The sequence below is a fragment of the Chiloscyllium punctatum genome, chromosome 41 (genome assembly GCF_047496795.1).
Source record: "Chiloscyllium punctatum isolate Juve2018m chromosome 41, sChiPun1.3, whole genome shotgun sequence".
NCBI classification, from domain to species: Eukaryota; Metazoa; Chordata; class Chondrichthyes; order Orectolobiformes; family Hemiscylliidae; genus Chiloscyllium; species Chiloscyllium punctatum.
The window spans coordinates 43,033,418-43,051,425 of record NC_092779.1 but is presented as its reverse complement, the minus strand read 5'-3'; the positions used below and the strand labels follow the sequence as shown (position 1 = coordinate 43,051,425).

General features: G+C 38.4%; 1 protein-coding gene across 2 annotated transcripts in view; it reads left to right on the top strand.

Annotated features, from left to right (window-relative positions):
- The window catches only part of LOC140465013 (mitochondrial calcium uniporter regulator 1-like), a 31,541-nt gene extending 17,468 nt beyond the window's left edge, over positions 1–14,073 (top strand). Inside the window, exons 5-9 of one of the 2 annotated variants that reach the window (XM_072560799.1) lie at positions 592–633; positions 5,950–6,021; positions 11,906–11,959; positions 12,591–12,705; positions 13,732–14,073. In XM_072560799.1, coding sequence (XP_072416900.1) covers positions 592–633; positions 5,950–6,021; positions 11,906–11,959; positions 12,591–12,705; positions 13,732–13,787 — 339 coding nt within the window. In that variant the 3' untranslated portion in view covers positions 13,788–14,073. The remainder of the gene's footprint in view (positions 1–591; positions 634–5,949; positions 6,022–11,905; positions 11,960–12,590; positions 12,706–13,731) is intronic. The other variant, XM_072560800.1, reaches the window with a different exon arrangement.
- Positions 14,074–18,008: the final 3,935 nt, after the last annotated feature.

Sequence of the window (18,008 nt, the reverse complement as noted above, 5' to 3'; positions counted from 1 at the left end):
TGGCAAGGGCAGAGAGCACAAAAGCAAAGAGGTTGTTATTCCAAGGCAACTTGTAATTGAGCTAGTGCTATACTATACTGTGTGAGCAATTCAAAATCTGATTTGCTCCTCCAGTGAGAGGCAAAATTAATACAACTTCTTATCTGATCTAAGAGGAATGCAAGTATATGTACCACATTTATTCCTTAATTTGTTTGGGGCACAGGGCAAACCTATTTTCGTATTTACTTCTATGGTTAAGACTGTAACTGTTCCAAAGTTTGTCCCCTTGTCTAGTACAGGAAATTCAGCTTCTTGGATGAGGTACTGATGCAACATGATGTCCATGAGCCTTATCCTGCCAGTAGTGAGTGGTGTCAAAATTATGCGTTTAGAAGGTTAATTGAGTAGACTATTAATGTAAAGGTAGATGTTTTTATATGTCGACATGCCAACCAACTTGCACTATGATATTTGATATCTGGAGGTGAATAGTTTATAGCACTGAATGATTAATGGTATTTAGGAATGATGTAAAATAATATTTCTATCTGCAGCCCCTAAACCTCACTGCATGTTTTGAAAATACTGATTTGAAATGTTCATTTTCAGAAACTGAAAATTGAATTGCAACAGCTCAAAAAACAGTTAGTGGTAAGTTCATTTTCTAAGGTTTTTTTTACAAAAGGTTTGACTGGATAGGTTGAAAGCTGTAAAAATCTTTGCTTAAAGAAATTGAGTAACGATTTTAAATATTTCCTAAGCAAAACTATATTTTGGACATGTTCTGGAAACCAACGTTTTGAGCATTTCTGAAACAGATGATAGTGCTATGCAAATGCAGAAATCTCTACAGTTTGGTCTCTCCCTCCCTCACTGTCTAGCTAGTATAATAGTGCTTGATCATACTATGGAATAATCCACTGCGGAATTTAAGGTTTGAAATTTTGTCAGAATGGTACAAGTATTGTGGATGTTCAAAAGGTTGGGAAAGTTACAGTGTTACAAAGCTGTAAATGATGTGCTGTATTAACTCCTCTCTTAGTGGATATGTGGTCATTTAAAATTAATTGTGTTGTAAAAGAACCTTTTAAGGACGAATGACCTTAATATGAGAGAATTACAAGAGAATTCAGTCTGAAACAAAGGTGTTGGACTTGAATAAGAGATTATGGAACTACGAGGCACAAGTTAGCTGAGTTGAATTGGGAAAATACATCAAAAGGCATGACTGTACATAAGTGGACAGTCTTTAAATAACTTGGCTGACAGCAAGTATACTTTCCTTCAAGGAGCAAAATACCTCAGTCAATTGTGGCTGGCAAAGGAAGTTAAAGATTGTATAATGTTATGAAGATGTGGGTGTACTATACCTTTTTAAGAGTGTTAAAAGCTAGTAGAGCTACCTTACAGAATCAAATGTTCTCAATAAGGTAACAATGTAACTCTTGGTCGAAAGCTAAGTAGCTGGTTGTCTGGAAATGACAAAACAAATTTTGAATTAGGCCAATCAATTTAAATTATACCCCCAAACATAGCAAACTCCAATCCAGTTTGAATTTAGTATATTGACAATCTCAAAAGCCAGTGACACAATCTGATGCTTTGGGGTGGGGGTTATATGACTGAGGAAAATTGAACAGTTGAGAGGAGAACTGCCCAGCTACCAGCATTTAAAAAGACTGTCTGAAAAATAGTTCTCTTAAAGGTACCTTTATTGATTAGTAACCTGTGAAGCAGAATCCCTAAGAAAAGAAGACACAGGAAGATCCAACTAGAAGAACCAAAGGCTGCCTGGTTTTGAGAAGTTTTATTTTGTAAATCTTAATTTGAAGTTTTATCGGACTAGTATTGTGGAAGAGGGAAGGTAAACGATAGGTTAGATGATGGAGTGGTAAATAGTGGTTAGTTAATTATTTAATTATACTTTAAGGAATAAAGTTGTAAAGTTTTACTTCGAATAATACTTGGCCTCTCAAATTTTTACAGATTTGATGCACAGGATAAATCTTTTGTGTTGCTGGTTTTAAATTACGCAGGAGAGTTCGCCCTGTGTCGTAACAATAATATTAAAAGAAAAAATTTGTGTGGCCAGCAATAGTAATAGATTTGAGGATTGAGATGTTTTAAAATACAGCAAAGGAAGACAAAGAAACTGACTAGGAAAGGGAGAATACAGTGAATGTAATGTAGCAAAAGCATGAAACTGGACTGCAAAATGCTTCTATAGATACATAAAAAGGAACGGTTTGGCTCCACAGATATAGATCCATTGAAAGTGGAGTTACCAGCATTTATAATCTACAATTGAGAAAAGGCAGAGAAGTTAATTGATTCTTTGTCAGTTTTCAGGTGTAAGAAATTTCCCAAAATTAGGAATATAGGTGATTAGAAAGAAGGAACAGTTAAAGGAAATTAGTGAGAAGATTCTACTGAAAAAATTAATGGGGCTGAAAGTTAAGTACCAAGGATGTAATGTTCTGCATTTCAGTGTTGAAGACCATGGATATACAGTTTATGCACTGTGATTATCCTTCAAAACTCAACAGATTCTGAAATGACTCCTGCAGATTGGAAGTTTGCAAATGTCACCTCAAATTTGAGATGAAGGAAAAATATCAAAGGAACAACAGATCAATCAGCTTTACGTGAATAGTAGCATTTTTCCTACTGCTTAAGTGATAAATGGATAGTTATGGAGGGAGGGAAGTTACATTATTTGCTAAAATGACCATTACAAATGGAGCTTTGTGAGCATGTTGCTAATGAACTTGATAAAGGAGAATTGATGGATGTAGGATATTTGGATTTGCAGAAGGTTTTTCATAAAATCACCATGTGAGGTTTATTCACAAAATTAAAGAGCACAGTACATAAGGTAACGTACTGGCGTGAATTAAGGATTGGCTAACAGTTTGAAAACAGAGGAAATGTAAGTGTCTCATTCTCGCATTGGCAGGCTATGGCTAGTGAGATTAGTACTTGGGTCTCAGCTGTTTTCAATATACATCAATGATTTGGAGATGGGGGTCACATTTAATATTTCCAGATTAGCATTTAACAGAAAGCTAAGCAATCTTTTATTTTGCATCTTCATAACACATTTGGGAGGATTTTGACAGGCTTTTTAATGTAGCAGGAACATGGTATATATAATTTTAATGTGCAATAATGAAAGGTTATCCACTTTGGTAGGAAGAATAGATTTAGAGTCCTCCTTGTAGTGAGAAATTGGAAAGTGTAGATGTGCAAAGTGACCTGGGTATCCATGGCCCTAAGTTTCTGAAAACCAACTTGCAGGTGTAGTAAGCTATTTCAGAAGTCAGATGGAATCTCAGCCTTTATTGCAAGAGGCTTTGAGTTTTGAAGTCTTGCTCCAATAGAGTCATAGAGGTGTACAGCATGGAAGCTCATCCTTCCAACTTGACTATGCTGACCAGATATCTTAACCTAATCTAATCCAATTTGCCAGTACTTGGACCATATCCGTCTAAACCCTTCCTATTAATATACCCATCCAGATACCTTTTTTAAGTGTTGCAATTGTACCAGCCTCCTCCACTTCCTCTGGCAGCTCATTCCATACACGCATCATCCTCTGCATGAAAACGTTGCCCCTTAGGTCCATTTTAAATCTTCTCTACCCCCCCACCCTAAACCTACACCTTCTAGTTCTGGACTCCCCCACCCCAGGGAAAAGATATTTATTTATTTGTTTGTTTATTTATTTATTTATTCTATCCATGCCCCTCGTGATTTTATAAACTTCTATAAGGTCACTCCTGAGCCTCTGCTCCAGGGGAAACTGCCCCAGCCTGTTCAACCTCTCCCTATAACTCAAATGGATAGGAGCTTGACAAAGACAGCACTTGGAGTGCAGTGAATAGTTTTGGTCTCATTATTTCAATTGAAGATATTGCCATAGAAGGAGTAAAGCAGAGTTTCACCAGATTTGTTCCTGGAATGACGAGACTTTCCCATGAAGAGATTGGGCAAATTTTCAAGGAATGAGAGATGATCTCATTGAAACTTCCAAAATATTTAAAGGTGTAGAAAGAATAGATGCAGGCAGGATGATCCCCCAGTTGGGGCACCCAGAATTGGGAGTACAGTTTAAAAATAAGAGTGTCATTCAGTTCCGAGATGAGGAGACATTGGCTGTTTGACGATTTTATCCAAAGTAATAAAAATAATAATCAAAGCTTTTTATATAAAGCTTTCAAGGTACCACAGCAGTACACAGCCAAGAGCACCATGAAGACCAAAAACTCAAAGCATTTTTCATGATTTTTTAATATCTTGATAGCTGTTCAGCACTTTCAAGCTTTGCTTTCTTGCTCCATGATGAGATTTGTTTTCTTGGTTACATTTCATTTGCAGGTGCAGAAAAGCAAAAACTTGTTGTTTTGAGGACTGTTCAGTATTTCACTTAACATTGTTGTATCACAGCCATTACTAGAGAAGACATAGAAAAAATTGCGTACTTTCTTAGAATCCCTACAGTGTGAAAGGAGACCATTTAGCCCAACCCTCTGAAGAGCATCTCTCCCAGTCCCAACCTCTTACCCTATCCCTGTATTTCCCATGGCCAACCCACTTAGCTTGCACATCCCTGGTCACTGAGTAGTTTAGCACGGCCAGTCCACCTAACCTGCACATCTTTGGACTGTGGGAGGAAACTGGAGCACCTGGAGGAAATATGGGGAGAATGCGCAAACTTCACACTGCTGTCTGAGGGTGGAATTGAACCCGGGTCCCTGATGCTGTGAGCCACTGAGGCACTGCGCTGCTTCCTAATGAACTTCTAAGACTGCCTTGGGTGATTTTGTAGTTTATAATGCTGTTCACTTTTTAAGCTTATTGCTAAAATATCTGCTTTGATAGATTTAGATTACTTAGTGTGGAAACAGGCCATTCGGTTCAACAAGTTCACACCGACCCTCCAAAGAGCAACCCACCCAGCCCCTAACACTACGGGCAACTTAGCATGCCCAATTCATCTAACCTGCACATTTTTGGACTGTGGGAGGAAACGGGAGCACCCGGAGGAAACCCACACAGACATGGGGAGAATGTGCAAACTCCACACAGACTGTTGCCTGAGGCGGGAATTGAACCCAGGTCTCTGGCGCAGTGAGGCGGCAGTGCTAACCACTGTGCCACCGTGCCGCTCACTGTTGTTAAATCTACTATATATACAATACCATGTGGTTACTTAGTTGTCAGGGGAATAGTTTGTATGATGGTGTGATTTATGGAAGTTGTCTACCAAGATATGCCATTAAACATGTGTGTTACATGTGCACTTAAAGGCAAGGTCACCATAATATTACCAGATCATGGGGCTGCGCTCTCTTTAGAGGTGGTGAAGGAATAAAGTGAGGGTCACCATGCCTCAGGTGCGGAGAGAGGTTGATGGTAATCTCACCCAGTGTGGAAATTGAACCAATGCTGTTGTCGTCATTTTGCATCACAAACCAACGAAACAAGTTTAACAGCCCATAAACAGTTTTTACTGTTTCTTCTGTAAATATAACTTTAACTGCTCAAAATCAAAGATTTCCAAAAGATAGTACACAATCTTTAAGAGTATTTTCAGAGCCCTGCAAGGGTAGCTACAACTCTGTAAGAGCAGCATTAAGGCATTCGGTCCCTCACTCTTCCATTGTCCTATTTGATCGTGATGAAGATGTGTCAAATCTACCTACTCACCTTGTTTGTTTTGGATTATTAAGTCAATATTAGGTATACTGAGGCATGAAAATTTGAAAATCCATAGTGCAGCAGTAGTACTGAATGTCCTCTCTGGAGTTAAAACATTTTTAGGATACACAAAAATTGCATAGCTTTTCCTAAGTTAACAAAGCAAACAGGAATTGTCAAAATGCAGTTGAATTTGAATAAGCTGTTTGTCTCAAACTTCAACGATTTCCTGTTTTTAACGGTACTGTTTTGAAATGTTTCTTTTAGGATGAAGTTGTCAAGATATCATCAAACAACAAATTAGACATGAATTTGGAAAAAAGTAGAGTTCAAGAAATGGTAAGTTAGTTTTTGTTGCTGAATGCACATTTTGTTGAGATTTTCTTAACTTCTGAAGGCTGGTAATGTTGAATGGCATTTCTAAATAGGGTTGTTACCTATTTCTAATTTAGTTGCATTTCTAAATCTCGTGGAAGTTAGTTGCATTTGCAAATTGTTTTTCTTGGAGACAGCTGATTGAGGTTGTAGCTTGATCATTTTGTAGGTTGCTGGAACGATGGGAGATTTAAATTTAAGAGTTAAGTGTGTGTGTATATGTGGGAGAGAGATGTATAAAAATCTGTATATAGAAGAAAAAAAAGTAATCATTTAAGAGCAGCAGTCAAATAAAGCAATTGAAGTGCTGAACTGAATGGAAAACCGTACTAGTCAAAAAGAAATCATACTGAAACTGTATGTTGTTGTAGATATGCTGCAATTTGAACACATTCTAGTCATCAAGGCCCAAAGCAACATTAAGGAATTTGGGTTGTTCTATAGACGACTGCTGATGCTTATCCATCATACTGGATATGAGAATAAGGAACAGAATCTTGAATTTCATCTCTTTATAAGGAGAAGAGAAAGATGTATAAAATTGTAATTGATTATGAAAACAGGACATCAGAAAATTATCTAAAAGTAGTGAGACAGGTGGCACTGGTTGAATCAAATAAAAGTCAAATTTGGAATAAGTGCATCACATTTTCATTAAAAGTAATGATCAATACTGACCCAGATTTCCATTCAGCAGAGTGGAAGGGCATGCTGCTAACTGTGGTTTAAACCATCCACTTAGCTCTTTAGGTTTGAGCTTCGGATCTTTGTATTGGGCCCAGTTTGGGTGAGTGGCAATCAGCATGTGAAGGCAGTTTCAAATAAAACAACAGTAAAGCTACGACCCCTTGTCATGAACTGCAAACTTGCGGTGTTATAAATGTTCTTCTCAAATCCACCACTGCAGACATCTCCTATACACACACAGGAGCGCACGCGCACCTGTATAATGGGAAAAAGATAGGCAGGTGGGTGTTGTCAGGTGTGGATGGGGAGAGATGATGGGCAAGTTTTATTTGAAATGATCAGATGGGCCAGTGGGCTGAGGAGTGGCCGATGGAGTTTAATTTAGATAAATGTGAGGTGTTGCATTTTAGTAAAGCAAATCAGAGCAGGACTTATACGCTTAATGGTAACGTCCTGGGGAGTGTTGCTAAACAAAGAGACCTTGGAGTGAAGGTTCGCAGTTTCTTGAAGGTAGGGTCACTAAGATAGTGAAGAAGGCATTTGGTTGGTATGCTTTCCTTTTATTGGTCAGAGCATTGAGTATAGGAGTTGGGAGGTCATGTTGAGGCTGTTCAGGACATTGGTTAGGCCACTTTTGGAATATTGCATGCAGTTCTGGACTACTTCCTATTGGAAGGATGTTATGAAACTTGAAAGGGTGACATTCGAGGTTTATAAAATTGAGGGCGTGGATAGGATAAACAGGCAAAGTCTTTTCCCTGGGTGTGGAGTCCACAGCTAGAGGGCATGGGTTTAGGGTGAGACGGGAAAGATATAAAAGGGACCTAAGGAGCAACTTTTCCACACAGAAGGTGGTGTGTGTATAGAATGTGCTGCCAGAAGTGGTGCAGGCAGGTACAATTACTGCATTTAAAAGGCATCTGGATGGGTACATGAATAGGAAGAGTTTAGCGGGATATGGACCAATTGCTGGCAAATGGGAATAGATTAGGTTAGAATATCTGGTCGGCATGGTTGAATTGAACCGAAGGATCTGTTTCTGTGACTATATATTTCTTTGACTATGACTCTGTGGGGCAGGAGAGTGTTGAGTGGTAGGGAGCTTTTGGTTGCTGTTCTGCTGGAGTGTTTTGCCAATTTAATTTAGAGTTGTACTCCTGAGCATACTTTACATCTCCTAGGAAATACTTTAAAGTACATTAGTATGAAAACCAGTAAATCTGGGACGAGCAGTCCATGTCTGTATGTTTATGGTCATCTCAGTCCGCTATTATAGGCAATTGGCGAAGGGCTTATGCCCAAAACGTCAATTCTCCTGTTCCTTTGATGCTGCCTGACCTGCTGCGCTTTTCCAGCAACACATTTTTAAGCTCTGATCTCCAGCATCTGCAGTCCTCACTTTCTCCTAAATTGGAGAACAGTCTATACAGTTTAAACTTTCTGCAAATGTACACTGCATGTTGACACTTTCTCAGTGTTCTAATGCACATCAACTCCAGTTCAGTTATTCATTTCTCCCTATATTAGAAGATATAGGACATGGAATTACACCGGCCCAGCAATTCCATTGTAATTCAGCAAATCTATCCAGTAACTGTGCCATGTAATGAAGATTAGTTTGATTTCCTAACTAGTGCTTAGTTACGTTGAATGTTAGACCCAGGCTGCTTTTGTTGGAGGTAGTACTTTTATTTCTATAAACGTGACCTAGAAAAAAAGTCCTTTGACATTTTCATTGTCCATTTTTTTTGCATTTGTTGTACTGCAAAAGCAAATAGTATGTATATTTCAATAGTTCAATCCATCATTTTATTGTCTATTGCCCTTTTAGAGGCCAGTATCTGTCACTTGTCTCACTGCTGTAATCAGACATAACATCACTATGAAGATGTTGTCATTGGGATCACGTATGGAGATGTAGTGTTCTAAAAGTGAAAATCTAAGATTAAAAATATGAACTAAAGTGAAAAGCAAAATTTTTCAAGGTTCTGTGTACAAGACCCCTTTTATTTAAAAATGTGTGATATATTTATCTATGTAGTTTTAAAAAAATTGTTTGACTGGGCAAGCTGTTGTTGCCTGTCCCCAATTGCTGCTTGAACTGTGTAACTAGCTAGGGTCATTTCGTAGGAGCAGTTAAGGGCCAACTATGGTTTTTTGGTGTTGCTGGAGTTACAGTATGCCAGACCAATTAAGGGCAATAGATTCTTCCCAAAGGACATTACTGAACCAATTGGTTATTTATGAAAATCAGTTGGAATTACACAATAATCATTAAGTTAGCTTTTTAATTGTAATTCTTTTTTAGTTAAATTTATATTTTGTCATCTATCATAATGGTACTCAAACTGTCATTAGGCCTTTAGCTTGGGCCTCAAGATTATTAGTTCAATGACATTGCCACTATGTTACCATCTTCCTCTACTAATTAATTGCTCTGATATTCATTTCTTTGATTATAACAAAATCCTTTATATTTTGAAATTGAATGAAAAGATTTGTTTGCATCTGTTTCAATTAGTATCAAATTTTGTGTCTTGGGAGTAACCCCAAAATGGATGTTTTCTCCCTCACTTAGCATAGGCTTGACCATATAGGATTGAATGAATATTCCCATCTCTAAGCAAAAATGGGAAATCGTGCTTTATATATCATGATTTTTTTTCTTGCTTTTATATAAATACCTTACCCTTTAGTTGTGTAGCTAAAACCTGTTTTTGACACAGGAATAGCAAAGTAAATCTGTCATTTTTTTCCCTGCTTTAAACTTGGAGCATATTGAATCCTTTTTTCCTCTCCTCATCTCAAAAGTCCATTTTTCTCAAAGACCAGTGACTTGAGTTCCTTGTTTATCTGAATGTACAGTAAGGGTGCTTAAGTATTCCATACTGAAAAGACAAAGATTAATCCCTAATGTTTATCCAGAGAGCTCAAGTTTTTTAGGGAACCCTCTGCTTGCTGTGCTAATGTAGTTTTATTGGTGGATAGCATCATTCTACCAATAGCTTTGAGAAGACAGTAGTTTAATAAACTGTCAAACCTTTCTTTGTGTGGAACCCCTCCTGACACAATTTCTTTATTAACTTTACCAGTCTTGCAGTTTATGGCAGAGTTTGCTAATTGATTAAAATCCTCATTCTTTAGGGGAATTAAATGTTGTATGTGCTCATTATTCTTCAGCTTTAGACAGGATTTTAATTTTATCTAGCTAGCTGATCCATTCTGAGAGAGCCATTACAGTTGAAATATTAATACTGTATCTCGCTCCAAAGACATTGCCAGATCTGCTGAATTTCTCCAGCACTTTGTTTTTTGTTTTATTCCAAATCTCTGGATATGCAAAATCTCCTTTTATCTTATTCATTCATTCATTCGGTGAATTTAAAGAAAAGTCCTTAATGACTCCAGAGAGCATATTTGAAGCGAAGAAAGATCTTGGGCTTGGTGGCAGGGACGTGGAGTATAGTAAACAAGTGATTGGAAGTTTCATCCCAAGTATTGTAATGCATCGGCTGATTGAGAAGTGGAATGCACTTTTCCGCTAGTATCTTTCAGCCCATCAGCACTTGAATCCCGTCTTGTAAAGCCACAATTTTAGTTACAAAAAGAGGCTCATAAGTGACACCCTTATCTGGTCCCTCTCTTTGGAGCCAAAATTATGTTATAATCTGTGTTTAACAATGTTGGGATTCCATTACTAATGGCTGTGGTAAATACACTATTGATCTGGAACTGAGCCATATAGACCAGGAAAGTCAAGTTTAGGTAACATTTAATGGTGAATTAACTGATCTCAGTCTGAATATTAGTAAGGTTGTTGCAAATCGCCTCAGCATCTTTGATAAGAGAAAATCGTCTTGTGTTACCAAACTAATGGCTCATGGTAGAAAATATATGTTGACAGAGGAGAATAAGACAGAGGATTTATTCTGTTTCCACATACCTAAAAGCCTAATTTGGCTGTAAGCAGCAGTCGGAGTTAAATGTGTTAAATGGCTGTATAATTGCAGTGTAATGTTCTTGATTTTAGGCATGTCATAACTATTATATAAGGTGCCCAGCATTACTATGATGCATTTTATATTTTAGACTTGAGTATCAACATCTTGAAGGAAGTGAATTAGTTTTTAGAGGAAGAAGACTAGTCCCATAACTGCTTGAGAAAAGGATAATCAGTGACTGTTTTCTCTTTTGACAATTTTTACATAGTAATTTCTGTTGCAGCAGGTTTGAGAGAAAAGGGCTTCACCCTTTTAAAACTGACTTGGTTCTGTAGCAAGGAGATGTTGATTCTGAGGATAAAGGAGACTTCCATTTTGCAGTTCATCTGATCAACTTCACCACTTCCCCATACAGGTTTCTTATAGCTGATGGGTGTGATAGTTAAAAGATAGAAGCTAGTGCTATGTATGTTCTGTGTGGTACTATTAGATGTAGTCGAGAGTGTGGCGTTGGAAAATCACAGCAGGTCAGGCAGTATCAGAGGAGAGCAGGGGAATTGACGTTTCGGGCATGAGCCCTTCATCAGGAATGAGGCTTGTGGGTCGGGGCTGAGAGATCTCTGTACCTAAGCCTCAAATTAAGTGAAATCTGCTGTCTTGATTTACTGTTTAATTTTATAATTAATAAACTTGACTTATGCTTTTGTGTTGCCTGATGGTATTTATTCTCTTTTCCATATAAACTAGATTTGAACTAATTTCATGTAAATAATCTGACAACATTTCTGTGTATACCGTGATATAAAATTAATAATCTGAGACATGGGAGTGATGACATGCTTTCAAGAAGAGAATTTACTGTCAGCCGTGAGCAAAGTATTTGCACTACGTTTGCAACTATGTATGCCAAGTATAGAACAGGTTGTGTAATACTCAATGGACCTTTTTCATAACAAATACAGCTATAAGAATTTTAGTTTATTTTTCTAAAGTACATGATGTATTCTCACTACTTGTTGCAAAATGATGTAATGTCCTTGAGAGCATTGTTTAAATATTGTTTAATACACTAATTTGTTTACACAGAAGCAGTCAGTTTTTTAACATGATAAAACATCTAGACACTAATACTAAACAACACCGCTCTTATTTGTACTTGGTAATCTGCTATTGGTGTTATTTTCAGTATTACTTGTGACACTTTTTATCTGTCTCTACAGTTAACGGGGCATGAAAGGAGAGTACTGGAAACCAGAGCTGATATAGTTGAGTTGGTGAGAATTGTCTTTGAAAGCTTAATTTTACATTTTGTACCTTGCACGGTCTTACTGCCTTTCATGAATTGAGGGCTAGAATTGAAAGAGTCACATTTGTACTGCACTTTTCATGATCCTGAATGTCTTAAAGCACCTTATAGCCAAGTGGAGTACTTTTGAAGCATGGGAGTGTAGGTAACATGGCACCCAATTTGCTCAAAATATCCATCAACAGCAATGATCAAATCTGTTTGTGATCTTGATTGAGGGAAAGATACTGGTGAGGACACCAGGAAGAAACAACCCTACCTTTTGGGGTATTACCATGGAATTTTTTAATAACTTTTTATATGATGACAGATTGTTCTCTGTTTAATCTTTCATCCAAAGATGACACCTCTGATAGTTTAGTGCCTCCTTGGTTAAGCACTGGAGTATCAACCTTGATATCTGTTTCCAAATTCTTGAACTTGAGGGGGACTTGAACCTGAACTTAGAAGCTGACACTCTATTGAGTAGTTCAGTTCCTGACTCTGTTCATAATGGTCTCTGACATTAAGCACACCAATAGATATACATAATATTTTTATTATATAAACTGTCTAATGTCACTGCCAGAGTTTTGATGTGATTCCTACCTAACTTACAGCATTCACAGCAAAACCGAGCTGTGACTCAAATAAATCGAAAGATAGACACTGAAGTAGCAGGACTGAAAACTCTGTTAGAGTCTCACAAACTTGACACAATTAAATATTTAGCAGGTAAGAAAACTGTTTATTAAATTGGTAGCAATTGCTGTACAAGTTGTAAATTCTGGTATATGCACCTATGCATCTGGATGTGGGGGAGGGTGATCGGGTGTATGTTAATAACAACGTTTGTAGCATATCTGGCACTGAAATTAGGTGGGATACAAATAAGGAATGAGTGAAAGAAAGGGACTTTTTATACTAGTTGCTTGTTACTTTTTAAAAAAAAATTGTTCACAATTATTCATGAGATGTGGACATTGCTGGCTTGGCCAGCATTTATTGCCCATCTGTGATTGCCCTGAAGGCAGTGTTGGTGAGCTGTCACCTTGGGCTGAAGAAACACCTAGTCCTGTTAGGAAGGGAGTTCCAGAACTTTGTGTGACATTGAAGGAATGGTGATAAAGTTTCATGCCAGAATGATGTGTTTCACTTGGAGGGGACCATTACTCCAGGTGGTGTTCCAATCAATCTGCATCACTACTTCTAATTGTAGAGGCCATAGATTTGGCATATACTTTCAATGAACCTTGATGGGCTACTGCAGTACATCTTGCAAGTGGTAAAATGTGATAAGCAGACAAAAGATTGTTTTCAGATATACTTGTTAACTTGAATTGTTTGTAATCTCCAAGAATTTTTTTGATCGTGTCAGTATCGTGTCAGTCGTCATATTTTCAGACATCTTAAAGATCTGTGACATGTTGGTTAACGAACTTTCACTTTGCGGCTTGTTTTGTTCAAATCATAATATGCTACATGTCTGCTGTTTCTCCTGTTTGTTACCAAAGTTGTCTCCTTTATTCCAATGGCAGAATCAGAGGCACTGATTTTCATGGGTCGATGATTTATTTATCGGAATAAAGAACCAGTTTTAGCAAAGTAAATGAGTACCCCGCATGTGGAGGATGATCCCTGATGTAATTAATTAATTACAAGTTAAATTAATTTTCATTTTTGAAGAACTGTCAAGCTATTCAAATGGTGCATATTTAAAATCTGCTATTGATCTTTATCTCGATGGGTGTTTCCTTGTAGGTTCAGTTTTCACGTGTCTTACCATAGTACTTGGATTTTATCGTCTCTGGGTATGAAATTTAATCGCCCACTGGAACTTAGTTTTCATCTTCAAGTTATCAGGAAAAGGAGCCATAGTGATTTAAATAAAAAGCAGAGATACAATCATTTGACAAGGTTTGAATGCCTTAATCAAGATTTTTATGTATTAATTTACTTCAAAAAAGTGTAAACCTAATGAGTTTGTATTGTAATATATCAGATCTTAATTTTGTTACCAAATTTGTTAAAATGTGTATCACTTCTGGTGATGTAAATTAAGGATTGCACCTGTAAATTTTGTATTAAAATGTTTTGCATTTATTTTACTGTACTTTTATTTACTTTCCTCAATCAAATTTTTCTCTTTCTGTTGAACAATCACAATTGTTATCAACATAATTGCAGTATTGTACAAGTTCAAATATTGCTCTTTGTGAGGAATATCTTTGGATTCAAGGATATTTGATTTAAAGCAAAAATGCTTCTAGGAGCTGGTTAAGAAGTGAAGAGAAAAGTTTGTAATGTTTTCACATCTCCAGAGGGAAAAAAGCAAGAATTGAAAAGTCACATTTTTGCATCTGCTTATATTGTTTCCAATTAATTTCACATAGCTCGTGACTGTTCAGGAATAATTTGATAAACTGTCATTTGCTAATGCTGGGATTAATGTCATAGCAAAACCACTTAAGGAATGATCTGTTGGTTCCCGGTGGTTCTGGAAAATTGCACCAATGAATTGTGTGCATAGTGCAGATGTTTCAACCAGTATAGTTTCACCTCTTGATATCCATGATTTCATAGAATCTGGCTCTGCAGAATTTCATACTAAGTGAAAAGGGTGTAGATTATGTATAGAAGCACAACAAAAGCCTTATGATTAATTCTGTGGAGGTTAAGTGGGAGGTATAGGTCCTTGACAGAACCACCCACACCCCCCCACCTCCTCACCGTCCACCCCACCAGCCTCCAGTTACAACACACCATCCTTTACCATTTCCACCACCTGCAATTGGACCCCGCCCCACCTCTATCAGCATTCTGCAGAGACCATTCCCCCTTAGACACCCTTGTACGGTCCATGCCCTCATAAACTCACCCTCCACCCCTGGCATCTTCCCTTGCAAGATGGGTACATCCCGTGCCCACACCACCACCTCACCTCCATCCGTGGCCCCAAAGGATCCTTCCACATCTGCACATCCACACATCCAAACACCACCTCTGCTGTGTCTGTTGCTTTTGATGTGGTCCCCTCTATATTCAGGAGACAGGACGCCAACTTGTGGAATGTTTCAGAGAACATCTCCAGGGAACACGCACCAATCAACCCCACCACCTTGTGGCTGAACACTTCAACTCCTCCTCCTCACTCCACCAAGGACCAGCGAGTCCTGGGCCCCCTCCACTGCCAAATTCTCTAGCCATCTGACACCTGGAGGAAGAACGCCTCATCTTCCGCCTTGAGACCATCCAACCACATGGGATCAATTTTGATTGCACCAGTTTCCTGATCTCCCCTCCCTCACCTTATCCCAGATCAAACCCTCCAACTCGTCACTGTCCTCTTGACCTGTTCCATCTGTCCATCTTCCTTCCCACCTATCTGCTCCGACCTTTCATCATCATCATCCCTCATGTTCATCTACCGATTGCATTCTCGGCTACTATCCCCCCAGCCTCAACCCTTCTCATTTATCTCTCAGCTCACTTGCCCCACCCCCTACCCCCACCTCTCCATTCCTGATGAAGACTTCTGCCTGAAACGTAGACTCTTCTGCTCCTCGGATGCTGCCTGACTGGCTGTGCTTTTCCAGCACCACACACTTTGACCCCACTGTTTAATTTACATTTACTAATTTAGCAGAAAAATGTCTTGACCTTTTGGATATTAAATCTACAAACATAATTTTGAGCTTTGGAAATGGGGTAGCATTTTGTTATTTCTTAATTTGCAATAAGTTGGGGCAGTGAAATACCTTTCAAGGTTTGAATGTCAAATGTTTTGGTCTATACCCAGACTTTGTTCAGAATCATGTTGGTTCGTAAATTTGAGCCTGGGCAGAACTAAAGGTGGTAAATTTTACTTCACCAAAATGAGGAACAATGAGAAAACTGGACATGATTTTCAACTCCAAAAGAAAAACTGAAAGAATTTGCGCATGCTGGAAATCAAACAAAAGTGAAGCGTAGGGTGTAGGTTTGATATCCAGACGTTTCATTACCTGGCTAGGTAACATCAGTGGCGACCTCCAAGTGAAGCGAAGCTGTTGGCTCCTGCTTTCTGTTTATATGTTTGTCCTGGATGGGGTTCCTGGGGTTTGTGGTGATGTCATTTCCTGTATGAACAGGCAGTCCTCGCATGCCACAAACACTACGTAGGACAAACAGGAAGAAAGTTAGCCACCAGGATACATGAACACCAGCTAGCCACAAAAAGACACTACCCTCTCTCCCTCGTAGCCCTACACAGGGAGGAAAAAAACCCACCATTTCAACTGGGACAACACATCTATCCTGGGACAGGCGAAGCAAAGACATGCCAGGGAATTCCTAGAGGCCTGGCACTCCAACCACAACGCCATAAACAAACACAGATCTAGATCCCATCTATCAACTCTTCAGAAAACGAACAGGAAATGACATCACCACAAACCCCAGGAACCCCATCCAGGACAAACATAAACAGAGCAAACCTACACCCTAAACCTCAAACTGAGCTACAAACCTTGCAAAAATGAAGCTGTTGGGGGGGAAAGACATGGCAAATCTGGCGGTATCTGTGAAGAGAACTCTGTTAACATTTTGGCTTTGTGGCAACTCTACCCGATGAACCCTGCTTGCAAGTATATGCACGAGTTTAGGTTTAGTGCTGCAGTAAGTCTTCCTTGGCAATCAATATCCACATCTACATTCCTAGATGCAGAAAATTCACGTACCATGAGGTGCAAGAAGACATCAGATGTCTGAGGAGTTTTCCCAGTGGAATTCATTCTTCAGGAAAAGCAAACATTTACTAAAAAACTTGAATTTTCTTCTTATTTTTACCTTTGAGAGGTAATACAGTATTAACTTCGAACCTCTGCTATTTCAGTATAATGGCAATGGTTGCAGTTTCTTTGGTTAAAATTTAAAGTTGCTGCTTAGTTTGCATGTGGCTTTTGTTTCTGCCTTAAGGTCTTTTTAAATTCCCTGCATTTAATGTTGAAATTTTGACTATCTGCTTCTGCAGTTCTATCCTGTTCACCTAAACATAACCTGCATATAACTAATCAATAAAAAGGATGAAGTGCATTTTAACAGGATATATTAATATTGACTTGTGTTCATTATGATAATTGAAGGTTGTTTTTGTAATGAAAGCTGGGTGGAAAGTTTAGTGATCAATAGATTGGCACGGTGGCTCAGTGGTTAGCACTGCTGCCTCCTATCACCAGCATCCCAGGTTCAATTCCAGCGACTGTCTGTCTGTGTGGAGTTTCCACATTCTCCTCCAGTTTCTTCGCACAGTCCAAAGGTGTGAATTGGCCATGCTAAATTGCCCATAGTGTTAGGTGCATTAGTCAGAGGGAAATGATTCTGGGTGGGTTACTCTGCGGAGGGTAGGTGTGGACTTGTTGGGCCGAAGGGCCTGTTTCCACACAGTAGGGAATCTAATCTAGAGTTTATTAACACTTTCCCATGGAAAACATTAATCAAAGTTAACTTAGGCAATAATATGTCAAATAAATAGACTGTGGCAGTGACCACTTCAATGTTTGACCAATGCACGACCTTTGTTTGTTTTAAATGTTAAACAGTTTTGCATCAATGCAATATAACAAGATCATCTGTAACAGATTGAATCTTTACAAGATTTCAACATAACAAAGTTTGTTTTTATCTGATGAAAGATATGGAAGAAGAGAAAAGCAAATTTGATTCTTCAGTCTTAACATCTCACAATTAATATGTTATTTGCAAAAGGGAGCTGCAGACTGTCATGTTGGGTGTCCATATCAGTGGTCGTGATCTCGGAGGGAACTGTGGCCATGGTGGAGCTCCACCTACACCCGCAATCTCCTTTGTTCTCCTCCAAATTTAGTTTTATAAGGTTTTCAAGCTTCAAAATGGGATCACAATCAAGAAAGCTTTGAGAAATGCAGATCTATCTTGCAGTGGTTCACAGAAATCTACATGAACTTCCTGCGTGTGTCTTCACCAATGGTATATATAACGCAAAACTCTTGTGAAATAGTCAAAATATATTACTTTAAGGT